The sequence below is a fragment of the Dunckerocampus dactyliophorus genome, chromosome 7 (assembly GCF_027744805.1).
Source record: "Dunckerocampus dactyliophorus isolate RoL2022-P2 chromosome 7, RoL_Ddac_1.1, whole genome shotgun sequence".
Classification (NCBI taxonomy): Eukaryota; Metazoa; Chordata; class Actinopteri; order Syngnathiformes; family Syngnathidae; genus Dunckerocampus; species Dunckerocampus dactyliophorus.
In genome coordinates, this window is record NC_072825.1 from 11,820,708 (window position 1) to 11,841,104 (window position 20,397).

Here is a 20,397-nt window from a genome sequence, read left to right on the forward strand (position 1 = left end):
GGAGTAAAAATCTGATTGAACCGCTCCCCATTTGGCTGGATTAATTTAAGTGATAAAATGCAGAAACAGTGTGCCGCCTGCAGATACCAAAATCATCAAAGGCATTGCCAAGAAGGTGGATCACTCTTTGCAATATTCCCAGAAAAAAAGGGAAAGAGGCCCAGTTCTGTGGACCTGCACATTTAGTCAAATTTGTAGGTGGTGTTTTCCTGATAATGCCAATTGGAAAAGGGCTTAAAACAATTTATTTCATTTTAAAAAATGTTCATACAGCATGTATCACAGAAAACATTTACACAACAGGCAAAGAGGACTGAGCTATCTTTTCTGTTCATTAATATAAAACAAATTAACACATTGAAAGGGACATAAAATGTGATCGTATTATATGTGGCTTTTTGTAAAACATGAAAAGTCCAATTGCGTTTATTTTGAACATGCTTCACAAAATTGCATTAACGAACATTGCACATTTCAGCATGCCCGAAGAGGAGTAAGAAGAAGAAGAGCTTATCCAGTGGCGATTTTTGCTATGTGCCACATGGTCAATTGCCCCAGGGCAGCATTCTCAAAGGGGTATTTTTACAAAAGAATCATATTTATTTGTGCTTAGCGCTCATTTCCTCATCAGGTCAGGATATGTGTGTCAGATGGGCACCCCCTTACAGGCGGGGTAAGAAAAGTAGCTATTGGCTGTCCGAGAAGTCGCAATCTGAAGTAATGGGCAAATTTGCATATTATTTGCATGTGATCTACTGTAAGTACGGTGGCCGAGAAGTGCAAAATGCGTTAACAAAAAGCCAATCAAATTACAATTACACCAGCTGGAAAGGCTTGGGCATATTTGTGTGGAGTTTGCATGTTTTCCCTGTGCATGCGTGGATTTCTCCCGGGTACTCCGGCTTCTTCCCACATACCAAAAACATGCAGGTTAGGTTGTTAGGTTAACTGGAGACTCTAAATTGTCCATAGGTATGAATGTGAGTGTGAATGGTTGTTTGTCCATATGTGCCCTGCGATTGCCTGGCGACCAGTCCAGGTTGTGACTGCTTTGGGGTGGGGCGGACCTCTCAGCAGCACCGACTGCTGCTCAGTGAGAACAGAAACTTCAGAACAATACGTGCTATCACTTGTAAGTCCCCAAATATCGTAAAAGTCGCTAGAATTGTAAGTAGTCGCTTTTGAGAAAATATGTCGCCAAGACGGTTTGGAACGTCGCCAGATTTATCAACTAAATTGCCAAATTAGCAACACTGCTTGATAGCTGGCAGTTGCAGTTGTTTTTATATGGTTTATGAAAGCGGAAACTCATTTTCTGTTCTGTCATTGGTCCATTTATATGTCAATCATTTTAGCCAGTCACTGATTGGCTGCTTCAGCCATCAACGTTCATGCAGAGTATTTGGGCGTCAGTGAGAGAAAGAGAAAACAATCTTAGCAACAAATCGAGGAAGACAAAGTTAGAGTTTGGACAACTGTTCTGCACCTCGCTGATATGCTGGTACAAGTCTATTACTATACTATATTATTATAGTTCCGCAGAGATTTAAAGCAAACGATGCAAGCTGTCTAAATTGTGACAGCATATTTGTGTTTTACGTACACTCCCTGTCTTTTTGTATTATGTAATTTTGCCCACAGTCTCACTAGAGAGACTAGCTTGAATAGGTTTGTTTTGTCTTCTTACTGAATATATTTCTTAGAGGTTTTAGAAAGTATATTAGAACTTTTTTTTACCTTGACATGTTTCAAAGGAACGCATCTCTGTATGGAGTTTGCATGTTAACCAGGTGCGTGGGTTTTGTCCGCCCAAAGTCAGCTGGGATAGGCTCCAGCATATCCGCGACCTTAATGAGGACAAGCGGCATAGAAAGTGGATGGGTGGATATGTTTCAACGGTCACCTACAGGATTTCTTCTCAAAAGCGACACGTGACATCACACTGCAGTTGACATTTGTGTCATGTCAAGGTAAAACACCATCTAATATACCTTAAAAACATATCTGGATATAATAAACGAAACATACAACCTTATCTAGGTGTCATTGCAAAGTAACAGTTTCTACGTGGCAAATCCTGAAAAACCTCCATAGCACACTGCAAACAATTGTAATGACAGTTTGTCGCCCTCTAGCGGCGCAGTTTAGCTATAACCTCCATATGTATTGGAGCGTTTGACTGCTTCAATGTGTATTTGCAGACTGAACCATCACCTTTGGTTTGTTTGCATAAGCTCGGCTCAAACAAATAACAGTTAGAAGCCAGGCCACTTGGTCTTGATAATAATGCACCGGTTTGTTGACCTGCTGCATAAGTCATGAACTTTGGAACAGACACTTGTTAGTTATTAAAGCTACAGGTCTGCTCACTCTGCAAACACTTTGTCTCTGCACTCTTTTACAGACATTCACCTGTGCACAGCAGAATGTGTGAGCCCAGAGGGATCCTGATAAAAGGAGGCAAAGTTGTGAATGAGGATTGCTCTGCAATCAGCGATGTCTATATTGAAAATGGGAAAATAGTGGATGTGGGTCAGGATCTTCAAATTCCAGATGGAGTGAGAGTCATTGATGCCACTGGTAAACTGGTGATCCCTGGCGGCATTGACCCACACACACACATGGAGCTTGCATTCATGGGCACCAGGACTGTGGATGACTTCCATACTGGAACCAAGGTGAACGTTTTTGGTTTCTGACAGTACAATGTTGTGACAGTGGAAGAATATGAATAAGTCTTCAGAATAATGGCGCAGGATTACTCAATGACAGAAACTACAGCACTATATGCAGTCTTAACTGCCAAAGTTAATAATAATATGCACTGCACAAGATGTGGAATGGACCACATCCAAAGTTGTTATTGTGCATAGAATTAAATTCAAAATATAATATGCACTGTAAAGGTGGTGTACTATCCCGAATGTTCCCAAACACTGAGTAGAAGCCCAAATTGTTACATGAGAAGTGTCCAATGTCCAAAAATTAATGGACCTTTTCCCTCATGGTAACAAAACCAGATCCATCTACCTCTGATCTGAGGTCAGCTTTTATAAAAGGAAACCTTTGCAATAATGTTTTTTTTACAGGCCTGTGTACTGATAACACACCCCACATTCAGACAGTTGACATTGTGCTAGTGTGACAGCCTTTTACCAGTTATCTTCAACTACCAATATTGTGCCCATGTGTATTTCATCAGGCTGCCTTAGCAGGAGGGACCACAATGATCCTGGACTTTGTCATCCCCCAAAAAGGCAAGTCCCTCCTGGAGGCCTACGACTGTTGGCGCAAGGCAGCCGACAGCAAAGTATGCTGTGACTACTCACTGCATGTCGCTGTCACGTGGTGGAGTGACCAGGTGAATTGTTACCACCACACAACACTATGTATTATAATAATAGATAATGGAGTATGGGACTATTTTATGTTACATTTACCTGTTACTCTGACTGTGGTCCATTTCCATTTCCCACAAATATATAAATATGTTGGTATTTATCCTTTACAAAGTTTTTTCAAAGCCTATCTTTGCATTGTAGGACATACCCAGTTAGCCGGACCGTGCAAAAAAACACATCACATTTAGATTAGATTAGATTCAATTAGATTAGATAAATCCCACAAGGGCAATTTCCAGGTTTACAGCAGCGAAAGTGCAAGAGCACACGATCAGATAAAGTACAAAATCAAGGTAATACAAATCAAGAAGTTCTATACATTATTTACAGCTGTATACATGTTGACCAAGCCACAGGTTTATTGCACGGTTTATTGCACAGTTCTTGTACAGGATTTTTGCAGCAGTTTTTGTTATGGATTACGACAGCTGTAGGAAGGAAAGACCTGCAATATCTCTCCTTCACGCGCCTTGGACGTATCATCCTGTCACTAAAGGAGTGCCATAGTGCAGTGAATGTGCGTTGGAGGGGGTGGGAGTCTTTGTCCATCATGAAGGACAGCTTGGCTGTCAACCTCCTCTTGCCCACCTACTCCATCTGTTCAAGAGGACATCCCAGGACAGAGCTGGCCTTCTTCATCAGTTTGTCTAGCCTCTTCCAGTCAGCTGCTCTGATGCTGCTCCCCCAGCACACCACACCATAGAAGATGGCAGAGGCCACCACAGAGTCATAGAAGGTCTTCAGGAGTACCCTTTTCACCCCGAAGGACCTCAGCCTCCTGAGCAGATAGTCTGCTCTGACCTTTTTTATAAAGTGCAGCTGTGTCGTCAGTCCAGTCCAGCTTATGGTTCAGATGTACTTATAAGATGTCATCATCTCAATGTCCCTTCCCTGGATGTTCACTGGTGATGGGGGAGGTGTGTGGGCGCCGACGCAAGTCCACAACAAGTTCCTTGGTCTTGTTGGCATTTATGAGGAGGTGGTTTTGCTGGCACCAGTTCACAAAGTCCTGAATGAGTTCTCTGTACGACCGGTCGTCTTCGTCTATGATGTGTCCAACGATGGCAGGCGGGTGACAGGTGGGAAAAGTCAGCAGTGTAGAGGGTGAAGAGGAACGGTCTCTGATACACAGTCACGGGTCCGCACATACTGTGGGCGGTTGGTGAGGCAGTCCACAATCCAGTATGTGAGGTGATGGTCCACCCCTGAACGTGCCAGATTGTCCCTCAGAGTATCCGGACTTATGGTGTTAAAAGCACTGCTCAAGTCCAGGAAGAGGACCCTAACAGAGATTCCAGGTCTCCAGGTGGGACAGGGCTAGATGGAGGAGGAAGATGATGCCGTCGTCCACTCCGATGCCAGGCTGGTAGGCAAACTGCAGCGGGTCCATGGATGTACTCACCAGGGGGCGCAGGTGGGCAAGGACGCTCCAGGGCCTTCATGAAGTGAGATGTTTGAGCCACCGGCCTGTAGAAACTAGGGTCCTTGTGGTGTGGGGTCTTTGGTACAGGTAGTACGCAGGACGTCTTCTCGAGGCGTGGCACCCTCCCCAGTTTCAGCTTCATATTGAACAAATGTCCAATGAGCCCACTCAGCTGGTCCGAGCAGGACCTGAGGAGCCTGGAGCTAAGGCCATCCGGTCCTGCAGCCTTCCTGGTCATCATCCTCCTCAGCAGAAACCCCACCTGGAGAGGTGAGAAGGACAAGCGGGGGGGCTTTGTGTCTTGGAGAATAAATGGGGGGTTGAGCAGAGTATTGAGGGGAGAAGGTAACGGTGAGCTGAGCACTGTGGGAGTTTTGAGCAGAGTGCTGGGAGATCCGAGGAGGCAGACTGCTGCAGGGCTGACACAGCTGTAGGAGGGGAAGATGTCTCCTCAAACCTGCAGAATAGGTGTTAAGTTCATCTGCCCACTTTTTATCTCCAGCTGCCAGGGAGTTTGGTTCCTGGTGGCCTGAGATGGTTTTCAGGCCCTTCCAAACGTCCCTGGTGTTATTCTCCTGCAGCTGTTTCTCCATCTTCTTCCTGTACACCTTTTCTCTTCAGCCCCCTCTGTACGGTCTTCACCTCTTCTTTATTTCCTGACTTAAAGGCCCCCTTTGTAATAAACTTCACAGTGGTGCAGGGGCCATGGAAGAACTCATTACAATGTAATGTATTTTTTGCAGAGGTGCAGATACACAATTTTATTTTCATACATCCTTATGGCATTAATGAAACTAACCACCTCAAGAATCCTATTCTTACTGGCTGTCTATTCGCTAACCTCCATGAACCAGGAAGTAGGGAAGGCATCTCTTGACATTCTTGTTTTATATTATTATAAAATTAATACTGACGTAAGACTTTTGTACAGCGCTGTATCAGTCATTTTCCTATGTTGCTCATCATCAATTGACCCTGCAAGAATGTCAGCGTGTGTCACCAGTGTGTGTTCATAAAAACATTTGCAGTAGATCAGCATTTTTATTTTTAGGCATTTAAGACATAATTTGACTTTAAAAACAGTATACTGTTGTCCCATGCCACTTTGTGGCTTCTCTGTATCACGTTTTTTCAAAATAAATGAATTAATAAATTACCGCTTTTTTATGGTTGACGACTTGTTAGCAAAAAAAAACATATTTAATCAAATATGATGTATTCTTGGCTTAAATTAAGCATTTTCAAGCATCCAAATGGCTAAATGAACAGAAATACAAATATAAGGCATCCAGAAGACACATTCAAAGACATAGGATATGTAGCATTCTACACTGGTTACTAGGTGTCAGTAATGTTACATTGATGCTGTCCAGAAAAAACAACAACAAGGAACTCTCCCAATGCTAACGTGTGAGGCTATGTTATGTCTTATGGAATTCTATGCCTTGTTTTCTCTGATTATGTCTACTATATTGGGTAATATGAGTTTAAAGGTGACTTTGGGGTGTTATTTCATGTCTAGAGGGCTCTAATAATGTTAAAAACTGTATAAACACTTTTCATTTACAAAGAAGGAATCCTACTTTGCCGAAATTAATTTATCACGGTCGGGTCTGGAACCAGTTAGCAACGATAAATGAGGGATTTTTGCACAGGTACAGCTAACAAAAGGATGTGCTTTTATACAATCTCTTCAGAACTGAAGGTGGTGACTTGTGTTCCATTTTTTCCTACTCAGGTCAAGAAGGAAATGGGGAGTCTTGCCAAAGAAAGGGGAGTTAATTCCTTCAAGATGTTCATGGCCTATAAAGATCTGTACATGCTGCAAGACAATGAGCTCTATGCAGCCTTCTCCCAGTGTAAGGCCATTGGAGCAATTGCTCAAGTGCATGCTGAGAATGGAGACCTCATTGCTGAGGTTGGTTGGTCCAAAGTACACTAAATAGTAAATTGGAAAAACACCACGAGGTGGCAGCAGATATTTACCATATACGTAACTGTGCTTCTGTGTCACACAATATCTTGTGTTCTACTATAAGTGGATGATCTCAATGTTATCACTTGCAATACTAATAATTATTGCCATTGATGATTTTTCACCTGTTTTATGTGAGCCTTTTGAAGGTGCAATTAATCCACAGTCATTTTGGCACTGTCAGAAGTTCACCTTTCATCACCTTTTCTTCTGCTTTGTTGTTCTCCCCTCTATTGGGATTCCTCAGGGGGCCAAGAAGATGCTGTCCATGGGCATCACAGGGCCTGAGGGTCACGAGCTGTGTCGGCCAGAGGAGGTGGAGGCCGAAGCCACCCAGAGAGCCATCACCATTGCCAATGCTGTCAACTGCCCTCTCTATGTTGTCCATGTCATGAGCAAATCTGCTGCCAAAGTGGTGTCCAATGCACGCAGAGATGGTGTGATGTGATATTTAATCGTGGCCTACTGGAAAAGCTCCTTAAACAATATACTGTTATGAATTATGTCTGAACTCTTTAATTGAGCTCAAGTTTTTTTTTTTAATCTCTTAACAGGGAGAGTGGTGTTTGGGGAGCCTATTGCAGCTGGACTGGGAACTGATGGGACTCACTACTGGCATAAGGACTGGGCCCATGCTGCTTTTTTTGTCATGGGTCCTCCCCTTAGACCTGACCCCAGCACTCCTGGGTACCTCATGGACCTGCTGGCCAAGTAGGTGGAGAATAAGAGAGAGGCAGATGTGTAGACGTAAGGGTGAAGATGGCACGACAGTGTGACATTCTTGAATTTACAAGTGAATAAGCTTATACAGTATTGTTATGAACACCTATACTGTCATTCATTCATACGTTTTTCCACTAAATTAGTGATGATCTCAGTGTGACGGGGACCGACAACTGCACATTCTCAGTGTGCCAGAAGGCCCTCGGAAAAGATGACTTCACCAAGATCCCCAATGGAGTAAATGGCGTGGAAGACAGGATGTCTGTCATTTGGGAGAAGGGAGTGGTACGTCCCAATCATACACTTACACACACGTACTCATTTTTCTCAGACAATCATAGCTTGCTCTTTAACCCTGTACACATGCGACTTGTGCAGCTTTGTGGCTGAAAAACGGTGTGATGATTAATTGAATGCAAACATTTTTATTACCACCACAACAGCTCATTATTAGAACTGTTGAATGATGTTTTGGGCAGCTCACCACTTTTTCTTCTCCAGTTAACCTAACCTGCATGTTTTTGGACTATGGGAAGAAAGCAGAGTAAACCCAAGTACGTGCAGGGCAGAAAACACACAATTGTGCACAACTTTACAAAAAAGTCAAGGTCCAAGTCCAAGTCGAGTGTCGAACTGTAACTCGCTGTGATGCATCCATCCTAATATCCCAGGTCATAAAGTTGGATATGAGTTCTTGCTACAGTGTTGTCTGGGGATCATTCTTTTCCCTTGACCTTTTTCCTGAAATTGTTAACACGGCTATAGAGAACTATTCATTTATACAATATGCTTATTACTGTGGCTCTACCGTGTCTACCTGGAAGGTGTACTGTATCTAGTATTTTGAATACTATTCAGCTACATGAGAGAGGTTTTGACCAATGAATGAACTCAAAACTGCCCCGAACTGACATAATGACCTTGATATCTTTATGAAATCATTGATGTGGACTATTGTGCTAAAAGTCAAATAGTGGTTTCATTTGGGTGCCTTGCAGCACACATGCACAGTGTTCTTAAGCTTTTCCAAGCCTGTGCATGAATCCATACTGCTGCCTCTGTCCAAGCTTACTCAGGGGTGATAGGGCTGACACATATTGACAAACTCACATTCACATCGGGAAGCAGTTTAGATCTTCCATTAACCTGACATGCATGTTTTTTGATTGCTTGGAGCACGTCTTCATTTTGTCACCATCAGTGAAATTTTTTACTCAAGCAAGGCCATGAAACTAGGCCATTGTATCCCACCAGATTTAAAAATGTGTGCCATTTATGTATGTAGAACAAAGGTCATCCTTTAATTTAGAACACTTTTAGAACAGTACTTGAGATTTCAAAATGAGTCAAAAATTCATCTCAATTCATTTAGCCTTGCATTTGTGTTCTAATATTAGATTTTGACTGATTTTATATGCTTTTCTTTCCTATTCTACTATATGCAATAATAGAAATGGCAGTATTCACTGACATCAACATATCAATGCATAGAACTGGCTATGCCTTTTTTTCTTATTCACTGTGTGGCGCTTTCTAATCTCACATTGCCTCACATTGGGTCTCGTCTGCTAATTGTGCACTGTGCCATCAACGGAGCTCTATCACTCAAACAGGCTTATTTGTGCATTTCCAACTTCCCAGCACAGCGGCAAAATGGATGAGAATCGATTCGTTGCCGTCACCAGCAGCAACGCAGCAAAAATCTTCAACTTCTACCCTCAGAAAGGCCGCATCGCCAAGAACTCGGATGCTGATGTGGTTATTTGGGATCCCAAGTTGTCAAGGTGAGGAGCCCACTTGGTCCATCCAGCACTTGAGGATAGATGGAGACATTTCAAGCACTGAGACCATCTGCCCAAACTGCAAATTTGCGTTATGGTTTTTAATGTTTTAATTTAATTGTTGTATTGTTGACTCACCAATTTACTGAGTCATCTGGCGTATCATTGCGATCAGTGATTCTCAACTAGTGACCCAACTGTGACCCAAAAGTGGGTCACAGAGTTGTTTTCAGTAGGTCACCAGTCTTGCCAAAAAAATTGTTTAATGACCTGATGTCCCTGAACGCACCTAATGTCTCTTGCTGTTTGCTTGCTACGTGACTTGGCCAAGCTTGAGCAGGAGGGGAAGGACATTGAGTGTGAACTTAATGTCCGACACACAGCGAGATCACCTTTCTATCAGCTGGAGAAGATGATGCTGTTAAGAGATGAGCGTCTCACCGCTGCAGCTTCCGCTGCGTTGCGTGGGCGATTCCGCCCACAATGAAGACTCGCGGGTACAGTTTCATGCCCAGTTCAATCTATAGATCTATTGACCCAGGCACAGAGATGGCCTACAGAATACAAACCTGTTTTTTATTATTAAACTTACCTGCTTTCACCTCTAATCCAGGTCCAAGTCCAGGTGCTGCCATTCAACTCCTCAGTTACACCATGTACTGAACATTTTTGCACACACTTTTTGTTCAAATAATTTTTGAATTTGGGGATTAAAATGTATTGTTCCTGAGCAGAAAGAGGGTGGGATATACGTAAAGTTTGCAACTTTAGAAAGTAAGCGCCCTCTGCAAACTTATTGCAAACAGGCCCTTTAAATATAAGATATTTACGAAGTTTTAGTTGAAAAATTTCTGCAATTTGGGCTGCTGCTTGTCATTGGGGGGCGATGGTGGGTCCCGCAGCCAAACCAGTAGAGAACCACTGATTTAGATGAACACCTTTCAGTGTGAGGCAATGTGGTAACACAGAATACACACATAAACCATTCAACTACATACTGCATATTAAAAATATGTCACAAAGAGGCACAGCTGTATAATTGGACCCCAAAGCATACAAACACAAAAAAGGTAAAATACAAGAAAGCAGACAAGAAAAAGGGAAAACAAAAGTGACTTCAGCAGAAGGTTCTTGAAATACAAAAATAAAGTACAACTCAAATATACAAAAATCAAACATAGGGCAAAGCCACTCAAACTAAAACCATAACACTAGCTAGGCAAAAGGCAAGGATGCAAGGACGGTAGAACAGCACAAGCACAAGAAGACAGCCTGGTGTCTGAGTACAGCGAAGACAGGGCTTATAAGGCCCGATTGGGAACACGAAACAGGTGTGCAACCAGTGGCTCCGCACCAGGAACTCCAAAAAAAAAGGTACTGCATACAGATGAGAAAAAAGTGCATCAGCAGGCAAAACAAGTAGAGTCATGACAAAATAACTGTGGTGGATCTAGTATACCTATATCCTCTGGATCCCAGTCGTATACAATAATGAAATAACTATTCTAATAACATAGCATTATTCATTCTGTGGTCAAAAGTGAATACATCTACTTCTTTTAATTATGCTCTCACACATATCCACAAAATGCATATATCCTGTATATGCACCAACCAACACAACCAAACAAGTTGCATCGTCATCATCCAAGCAGCCAATTTATGAGACATGAGGCCGTTGACTGAGCTTCTGGTTATGCAACTCTTGTTAGCCCCCGGTGACGGATGTTATGGTGCAACACTTGCACAGAGAGCAATTAACTACGCAGTTTTACAGATGAATTCATTGCAGCAATTAAACACGAGGCAGTCATGCTTGAAAGCCATAAGTACATTAGATAGATAGATAGATAGATTGTTAGATAGATAGATAGATAGATAGATAGATAGATAGATAGATGTAATTTACAAGAGCAGTCAGTCCACAGTATTAACTGTTATATTGTATTAGCAAGTTGCATTAGGTCAGAATGAGTTCTTCTCCAATTCACATCAGTGCTTAGCCACCTCCCGGAGGGACTCAGCCCAGATTTTCTTGCAAGTAGAACAGTTTTCTAGGTTATATAAGCAAGCATGTGCCATAGACCACAAACTACTGTTCGTGTAACTTCGATGACATGGACATGTGTTTCAAAAGACCACTTGTGTTGGGATTTACATTTGTTAAAGAGATCCTAAAGAGATCCAATCCTGACATCAGATTTAATTCTGAGTAATTTCCTTATAGCTTCATACTGTGAATTCTTTTATATGGAAATGGGTTAAGCTCCCACATGAACTACTAAGTCTTAACCTGTTGTGCCTGAAATACCCCGATACCAGGGCATCGAGGCTTTGGCTACATTAATCGACGCAACTTATGCCAGCTAAAAGATCTGCAAAACCATCCATCTTCTATGTCACTTATCCTCACTAGGGCCTATCCCAGTTGACTTTGGGCGAGAGGCGGGGTACGCCCTGGACTGGTTGCCAGCCAATCGCAGGGCACATATAGACAAACAAGAGTCGCCAATTAACCGAACATGCATGGAAACCGGAGTACCCGGAGAAAACACACACATGGGAAGAACATGCAAACTCCACACAGAGATGCCCAACGGAGATTCAAACCCAGATCTTCCCGATTTCCTGACTGTGTGGCCAACACGCTAACATGCTAGCATGCCAACATGCTAACCACTAGGCCACTGTGCGGCTCTGCAAAACCAATTTGATAAAAATGTAAACCACAGGCACTTAAGCGGACAAATGTCTAAAACAAATGAACACTCCATGACTAGCACATATCATTAATGACTTCATAAGTCATAAGATTTCCAACATTAGCCACTTTGAAAGGTGCACATATTATTCCTCACTGGACATGAAGCCAAAAACAGTGCAAAAATGAGTGCGTATGACTATGAATCTGGTCTTACTTTTGCTGCCTTCCGTTGAAAACTTTGTTTCATATTACCGACGCGCCACTTTTTAGTAGTTAGTCTGTAAACGGATTCGACCAGAAACAATGACGCTTGCTTGGATCTCTGTGTCATGACAGGAAGATTTCAGCCAAGACGCACCACCAGGCGGTGGACTACAACATTTTTGAGGGCATGGAGTGTCATGGTGTGCCCGTGATTACCATCTCCAGGGGCAAAGTGGTGTACGAGAACGGCCAGCTGAAGGCGACGCCTGGCTGGGGCAGATTCATCCACAGAGAACCATTCTCTGACTTTGTCTATAAACGAATCAGACAGAGGGACCAGGTCAGTAAATATTTGCAGTCAAGTGTGTAGCGTGGCGGTCTCGGGTGCACTCAGACCAAGCAATTCATCAAGAAAGTTGCGGTAACATGCAAACCAGTAGTGTATAATATTGAACTTTTGGGCAATTTATTAATTTATTCATTAATCACATTTTATGAGATAGTGAATTGGGGGGGGGGGGGGGGGGTGGTTTACTAGCAGGAAGCTATAATCAAAATTAATGAACTGAAATATAATTATTGAAATATTTCACTCTCTGCTTAGTGAAAATAAATAATCAGTTGAAACTACTGAAATAAACTTTTCAAAGATTGTAATAATTTATTAATTCATTCACACATGACAAGATTTGTTGTTCAGAAAAAAACGTTCCTGTGGCTACTAGGCCTGGGACCATAATAAATAAATTAAATAATCACACAATAAATGAAAATGGACGTGATAGTTTTGCCGACCTCAGTACATTGCCATGTGCATGCGTGTCTCCCGCCTCCAAACAGGCAGGAAGAGAGTTTACTGCATTGGTTTTTAGCAATTTGATGCGTCTGTTCCATAAAACAATGGCATGAACAGAGTGAGCCGTTTTGTCAGTCATACAGTCTCTTTGTCTCGGTAGGTGGAGGCAGGGTTGGTAGAAGACATGCAGAAAGGTGTGACGTAGTAGAAATTATATCAGTAGATTGCAATGTACTGTCATATATTTGAGCAGGAGTAAATTACACAGAACGTTTGGGCGGGAAGCAGGAAGCCCAAGGGAACACTGCAGGAAGAGGCTCAGAGTTTGAAAGATCTGAAAAGCTTTCTGTGCGGGTTATCGTGTGTAGCTGCTCTATAGGAGTCCAGAACTTAATACAAAGGCTCGAAAATTAGTATAATAGGTCCCCTTTAAAAGTAAAGGTCAAATCTTGTCTCGTCCCGTTCTCGTAGACCCAATCTTGTGTATTGTCTTGTCTCAAGAACTCAATGTTCAATTTGTGACAATCCTAATATATACATACTGTAAATATATATATATATATATATATATATGTTAACTAAAAGCAGTAATTGCAAATATGCCACTTTTTTGCATATAGGTTTTGAGAAAAAAATGTGTTTGCCGAGCCCATTTTTCGGCTGTTGTGGACAACTAAAAGAATATTGTACGAGCCAAAAATCTGATGACCACATTGCCTTCTATCTGTCCTCTGAGCTGCCTTTGACTAAACAGAACATAACCTTTCTGTTTGCTTTGGCTTTGGCCTGCAGGTGGGCCAACCTACAGCTGTGATCAGACAGCCCTATGAAGGAAAAGTCATTTCTGTGTGAACAAGTGAGCCACTACATGAAAGCCACTTTGAATCTCCAGCTGCTGAACCTTCAGTGCCTGAACCAGTCAGCGCTCTCACAGATAGCCGCTACATTTTATCCAGTATTCCTGCAAGCCATCTGTACAGTCTGCTCTCATATTAATTAGTGCATGCAGTGAGGATGGGAGAATGCTGACATTGCTATATTTCTTCCAACGTCTGCTTTCACATTTACAATCCAAATTATTTTTTGCTGGATTGTGCTTGCAAAAATAAAAGTGGCAAATAGGAAAGAGTGTCGTCTCATGCTTTATAGTGCACACATGATGAATGAGTGTGTGCTGTGTCGTTATCCCAACCGTTCCCTTTGATGGAACACACCTTATATAGACTGTCTTGTGTGACAGTAATGAGACTTTTGTTGACCCATGGTGGCTCTGCATTTGCATATTCAGCAGCATGGCACATTATCATAGCCACTCCATCCATGTCCATAAATGGAGCGTAGTCTTCCCCTCCCGTGTTAGATAGGTCTGCGGCTGTCGGCGAACATCATGTGGGAGGTTGCTGTCGGGCTGGCATGCTGGCGTGGTTTTCTGCCACAGGGCCAGTTGAGACATAATGTGAGTTTATCAAGTTGCCTCATGGGTCAGTAGCAGCGTGTGACTCACACAAGGCACACTCTTTTTTCAGCTGTACCGCTTCCTTCCTCTTACTGTTGACCGTGGATAGGGTCGTGCCACGCAGGAAGGAATAGTACAGTTGAATCACGTAATGTGATTTACAGTACTTTGCAGAAGTCTTAGGCCTACTGCTACCTTTGTTGTTTTAATGTCATACTCAAACAGTAATTGTGAAAAAGTAGTCTGCTAACTAATGAACATATTTATTGGGACTGTCGGCCTCAAATATCAGTCATACAAACAACGAAAGGCTGTAAGTGTTCCCGTGCTGTGTAACACCTGTATGTCAATGCGTAGTGACAGTACCGTGGAAGTGGAAGAAATGCTGTGCTGTTCGCTGCACATTGAGGGGACATCTGTCTTGGATTACGTAAGCTCTCTTCTTGGCTATGCACACATATCATACGCATACACACAAATACAACACTTAAAGCTTGTTGGATAAAATCTATCCAGTATATACAGTATATATACATACAGTGTATACACACACACACACACGTCTCTTCTATAACCATGTTCTTTGAGAAAAAGCACAGCAGCTGCTTGCTCCCAAATGTGTCCCACAGTTGGAGTAGAAACACATGATAGCATAAAATCACAGCAATCCCATCGTACACCCTTCAGTTTCTTATGCTATTGTATAAGCTCTATAAGAAGTTGTTCAAGGTAGGAATTTCAGGTCATATGCTGAAACAGGTAACTGATATTTCAATGACAACGTCTTCAAGAAGAAAACACGGGAAAAATGTCATCAAAATCGAAGAAGATACCATTTTTGGTCCATTTTGAGAAGTACCGTTAGAAACGCACCTGATTTATATAAAACTGTGACCTGTCTTCTGCTCATTCAAAGTTTCCAAAAAAAACCAAACTATGAACCAAAACTATGAATCCAATGGATCCTTGATGACCTTGAAACCAAGATGGTGATCATCAACTGACAGTAGTAAACATACAACTATTAACTGGGAAGCACATGCTCAGAAAAATAACATCATGCCTTAATGAATCATAGTATTTATAAATATGTGTGCAAATGGTATACTGCATTCTCTTTAACAGTTGCACATTTCAACCCTGCACATTTACAGTATGTTTATTCTCAGAGGTGTTGATTTCATACTTAAACCTTTTGGATTTGAAAGTTTTTTATTTTCAAGTACTAAACACAATGAACACCTGCAATATTCTCAAAAATCAATAAGCATATGAATTGATTTTTTCATTTTGAGCACGTTTACCAGCTAGAATATGATGCACCCTGTCTGGTCCTCCCCTGTGCACGCTCGGGGTTCGAACCGTAGTTCACCGAATGAGAGTGGAGAGTGCTGGCAATCGAGCTAAAAGATGCAGCTGTCAACTTGATGTCCACCATTACTCATGAGGCTTCAGTCAGGGAAGGAGGTTTACCAACGCATTTCTGCATCCTTTACACTCACCCTCCCCCTGTGAACTTTGCTCTCACCCGGGTCATGGCACCGAGGTAACACAACTGGTCCGCCGCCTGTGCCGGACCAGGGCTTGAACCAGGGTCAACAGGTGGGAGATGAGCAGCACTACCCATCGAGCTAAAAGCTGGAGCTGTCAACTCGATGCTCAGCGTGACTATTGAGGCATCAGGGGGTGAGGTTTACCAACGTGCTCTTGCGCAGCTGCACCAAAAGACTGCATATCACCTGCCAATGTCATTACACATGACGTTTTTATAAGAAGTCACCATGAAATGGACAAGATGGGAATATTTGGGCAGGGCCTGGATCCTGAATGCGGACAACTTTCTTCACACAACATTGTCCTCTTCTGGGAAAAGCAATGGACACCAGAAATGTGGCTGTTGGGTGAAAAAAACAGAAACAGAAAAACATAATTTAACATCCACCCTCAGCCTTGTTATACCAATAAAGCATTATTATTATTATTATTATTATATGACACATACCTTACTGATGAGTGAATTAAAACTGCCATTTTGCGTCTTTTCCCTCCTACGTCTTAACCTTTTCCTCAGTATTTTGGCATGCAGATACTTTATCCTCTCTTCTGCTGCATTGGAGTAGAATCTCTCAAACACCAAGAGCTTGAACTGGACCACCTTGGCCGCCACTGGGGCCATAATGAGCAAGATCAGCAGAATGGCAGCCAGCGAAACCACTGAGCTGTAGAGCAGCGGTTTGGGGTTGGGGAGGCACTGCTTCTCAAACAGTGTCACAGAATAAGAAAAGTCCTTTTGGTGGTTCTCCTCAGCCAACTGTATTCCAATTAGAGTTGCTACCCCCTGAAATGAAAAACAGTTCATACCTAAGTATTAATATTTTGAAACCAAGCACAGATGTTTACATTTTGTGAATTTTCACAATTATTCTAGTTGATTATAATGTAATGATATGCACTTAGTATTATTGTTAATGCCGCTGTGTTGTATGTAATGTTGTTTTTCCTTACATTGCTGGCTGAGAGAAACCACAGGATTATTGCGTCATAGTGAGGCATTGAGGGTTTGCACCCACGTTGCCCTTTGTAGGACAAAGAACCATTTAGGTAATATACAGTCATGGAAAAAATGATTAGATCACCCTTGTTTCTTCAGTTTATTGATCCGTTTTAATGCCTGGTACAACTAAAGGTACATTTGTTTGGACAAATATAATAATGATGACAAATATAACTCATAAGAGTTTCATTTAACAACTGATATCTACCAACTTCTGTGGTTTTCTTGATGATAACCAAAATCACTGAAGTTCTTACATGAATAGCTATAGCATTGCACTGCCAAAAAAAAAACTCTTATGAGCTATTTGTTGTCATTGTTATAGTTGTCCAAACAAAGGTACCTTTAGTTGTATCAGGCATTAAAATGATCAAGAAACTGAAGAAGCAAGGGTGATCTAATCATTTTTCCATGACTGTATGCTGTTTTTTAAAACGGACGCACAGAGTCTCACAGCAGAACCACATCATACAAAGGCAATCAGATAATACAAGCATTGAAATCAGGGCTGCAACTAACGATTAATCTGGAGCTTGCTGTTTCGATTAATCGAGTAATTGGTTAGGCCCCAGACGACCAAATCAATATGAAGCAAACACAGTTTGTGGTTTGGTGGGCAACATATCAAAAAAGAGGCAAAAATGTCAACCACTATTTACCAAAGTCAAAGCTGATGTGTGCAAATATCTTGTTTTGCCTAAAACACAAAGATCATAGGGCTACTTTCATGGATGACTAAGGAAATGTAAAAAAGATTCACATTTCAGAGGCTGAAATCAGTGGATATTTACATTTTCAATCGAAAAATGATTAATAAAATACCCAAATAGTTGTTGAATAATCGTATAATCGATTAATCGGTGATTCATCGATTAATTCTTGCAGCTCTAATTGAAAACAAGTGTAAAAAAAAGACATACTGTATAATTATACAAAAGTAATAAATAATACAACATTATGAAAAATACAATATAAAACTCAGTGTTTCCCACAAGACTGCAATCTATTTGTGGTGGTGGTGGTGGATGGAGGGGATGGTATAATTGTGAAATTGGCATAATTTGCGGTGACACGTTTGCAAAATTGAGTAAAAAAAAACATGAAAAGTAAAACTTTAGACCTAAAAATGAACTTGAATGTTATGAACAAAAAGGAGCCGCCTGGAAGTGCTTTTAGACGGGGGAGGGGCTCACAGCAGCACCCGCTGCTCATGGAGAAGAGCGATACATGCTTTCATGTCAGTCGCCAAAAGTCTCTTCACTAAATGTGTAACGACTCGCTCTTTTTAAAAAGAGTATCTAGCGGCGTATGATTACTCAGTAAATATGACATGTTGGCAACACCGACCCCTCCCGGCATTCTCAGGAACATTAAACATTCTCATTAGAATGTTTATGAGCGAGGTTGAACAGGTAGCGCAAAATCTATTTGTGGTGGTCCAAATGTCTTAATGTGTGGGAAACACTGAAATGGTCTTGTGACGTCGGCCAATATTTGTCAACGTGAAAAGGTTCCTGTGCTTACTTTGAGGCTCAGCAGCAGCGGGACATGGAACGGTTCCATCTCTGATAGCTTGGTGGTTACAATAGCAACAAAACAGTACAATAAAGCATCCACAGTTATAAAAATAACCCAAGCAAATAAATGGCACACGACTGGAAGGCCAAATTTCAACAGAGCTTTTCCTTCCTGGGTTGTAGGACGGAGGGAAGGGAGAGAGGGGTAAAGCTTCTCCTCCTCTGAGGTGAGAGGAAGAACGTGACGCCTTCCTTCCGCCTTCTGCTTCTCATCATAATGAATGAATTTGCTGCTGATAAAGTTATTTTTGTATGTCATGTCAGTGCAGTAATTTTTGATGTGCAAGGCTATAAAAAGGGTGAACACCAGGAAACTGATGGCTGGATAAACACGTTCCTTCACAGAAGAGACTGTGTCCACAAAAGTCAAGGCGTATTTGACACTTTGATTTAGCTTTGTTTCTGCTTGGCTGAGTCGCCCCCTGAATTCTTCCAAGTCCACTTTGGATGAGATCTTTAGCTGGGAGTCCAGGTTAACTACCCCAAGATCTGTCACCCCTTGCAGTACATCAGCCAGCCATTTCAACATGTCCACATAGTTACTGAAGGGAGCCATGACGGATGCCTTCTTAGCCCTTAGGTTGCAAATCATGCTCCGGACCAAGCCTGTGAGATTCTCCAAAGTGTTGTGAATATTCCCGAGGACCACTAAACTTGTCCCAGCAGTCAAGAGCAGATTGCGACTCTTCTTGGTGAAAATAGAGATGACCAAAAGAGTGAGCAAGCAGCGTATTCTCTTTGACAGGAAAAGGGCCACCGTCAACACTACCCCATGGAGGGCAGCGATCCCCCCAGCCACTGCTGGGTTGTAGGTGAGAGTACAGAGGAGGTACAAGAGGAGCAGGATGCTCAGGAGGATGCTGGGGAGGACACATACGATGAGGAGGACAGTGGTTCTCTTGAAGGTCTCTCTATTACCACTGGTGAAAACATCCACTGCCATCGTTCCAAAATCCTTCAGGCCCTGGTTGAGCACAGTCCACGGGGGTAACATCTTCTCTGGAGTTCCTGAAGGACAATCTTGATGTGTTGATGTGGACCTGGACAACTATTATTGTGTGTATTGTCTGCAGGCTTCTTAAATAACACTGGAACAGGAAGTGGTTGCTAACCTCTGTCATTCGTCATGTTTGTCATTGCTGTTCTTTTTTTTCCCAAACAAAAGAAGAAGTAAGATGTGGAGAAGGTATTTCAAAGAAGATTATAATTTAGCTAGAAAAAAAAGGTGTAAATACAAATGGGGGTGTCTACAAAGTCTCTTAATAATGTACAGAAAATTACAAAATCAATTGTTGAGATCTGTTGTATGCACTCTGTGGTTATCAAAGTTTTGAATGACATCAAACATTTTTAGATCAAACATTTTCAGACTGGTGGATTGGAAGAAAAGAAACCCTTGTTAATCTTCTGAAAAATGAGTTTAGACATGCTTGATGCCAGTGTTTCCAGGAGGCTAGTGGAAATGTCCTTCCAGGTGGCTTCTTGAAGGGCATCCACTACTGTCTGGAATTGACATCCATTTTTGTAAACTTCCCTTGCCATCCATCCCTAAATGTTCTCAATTGGATTTCGATCAGGAGAAGACACAGGATGGTCCAAAAGAGTGAGGTTATTCCTCTAAAAGAAGTCCTTTGTCAGGCGGGCATTGTGAACTGCAGCGTTGTCCAGTCATTACCACACAGACAAGGGCTTTCTGTCATGAGGGATGTCCCCTGCAACATCTCTACATAGCCAGCTACCGTGTGACGCCCCTGCACAATCTGAAGTTCCATTGAAGGACAAATCAACCCAGATCATGACGCC

General features: G+C 42.1%; 2 protein-coding genes across 5 annotated transcripts; one reads left to right on the forward strand and one right to left on the reverse strand.

Moving 5' to 3' along the window:
* The first annotated feature begins 1,055 nt into the window (after window positions 1–1,055).
* On the forward strand, window positions 1,056–14,133 carry dpys (dihydropyrimidinase). 4 transcript variants are annotated; one of them, XM_054782812.1, is made up of 10 exons: window positions 1,056–1,132; window positions 2,405–2,678; window positions 3,203–3,361; window positions 6,563–6,742; window positions 7,047–7,236; window positions 7,354–7,510; window positions 7,666–7,807; window positions 9,164–9,306; window positions 12,344–12,551; window positions 13,800–14,133. In XM_054782812.1, the coding sequence occupies exons 2-10, from the start codon at window positions 2,427–2,429 to the stop codon at window positions 13,857–13,859; spliced, it is 1,491 nt and encodes a 496-aa protein (XP_054638787.1). In that variant the 5' UTR covers window positions 1,056–1,132; window positions 2,405–2,426; the 3' UTR covers window positions 13,860–14,133. The 4 variants fall into 4 exon arrangements, with proteins under 4 accessions (XP_054638787.1, XP_054638785.1, XP_054638786.1 ...); XM_054782810.1 differs by lacking the exon at window positions 1,056–1,132 and adding an exon at window positions 1,373–1,501; XM_054782811.1 differs by lacking the exon at window positions 1,056–1,132 and adding an exon at window positions 1,401–1,459.
* Window positions 14,134–14,363: 230 nt separating this feature from the next.
* On the reverse strand, window positions 14,364–19,588 carry LOC129185259 (dendritic cell-specific transmembrane protein). Its single transcript, XM_054782079.1, is given in 5 exon segments — window positions 14,364–14,436; window positions 15,966–16,131; window positions 16,219–16,357; window positions 16,466–16,801; window positions 18,542–19,588. Coding segments are annotated over 5 exon segments (1,761 nt in total).
* Between the last annotated feature and the right edge of the window lie 809 nt (window positions 19,589–20,397).

Coding starts and splice junctions, on each gene's coding strand:
- dpys (XM_054782809.1), top strand. Junction 7,237..7,353: donor GTCCAATGCACGCAGAGATG/GTGTGATGTGAT, acceptor ATCTCTTAACAG/GGAGAGTGGTGTTTGGGGAG. Junction 9,307..12,343: donor TGGGATCCCAAGTTGTCAAG/GTGAGGAGCCCA, acceptor GTGTCATGACAG/GAAGATTTCAGCCAAGACGC.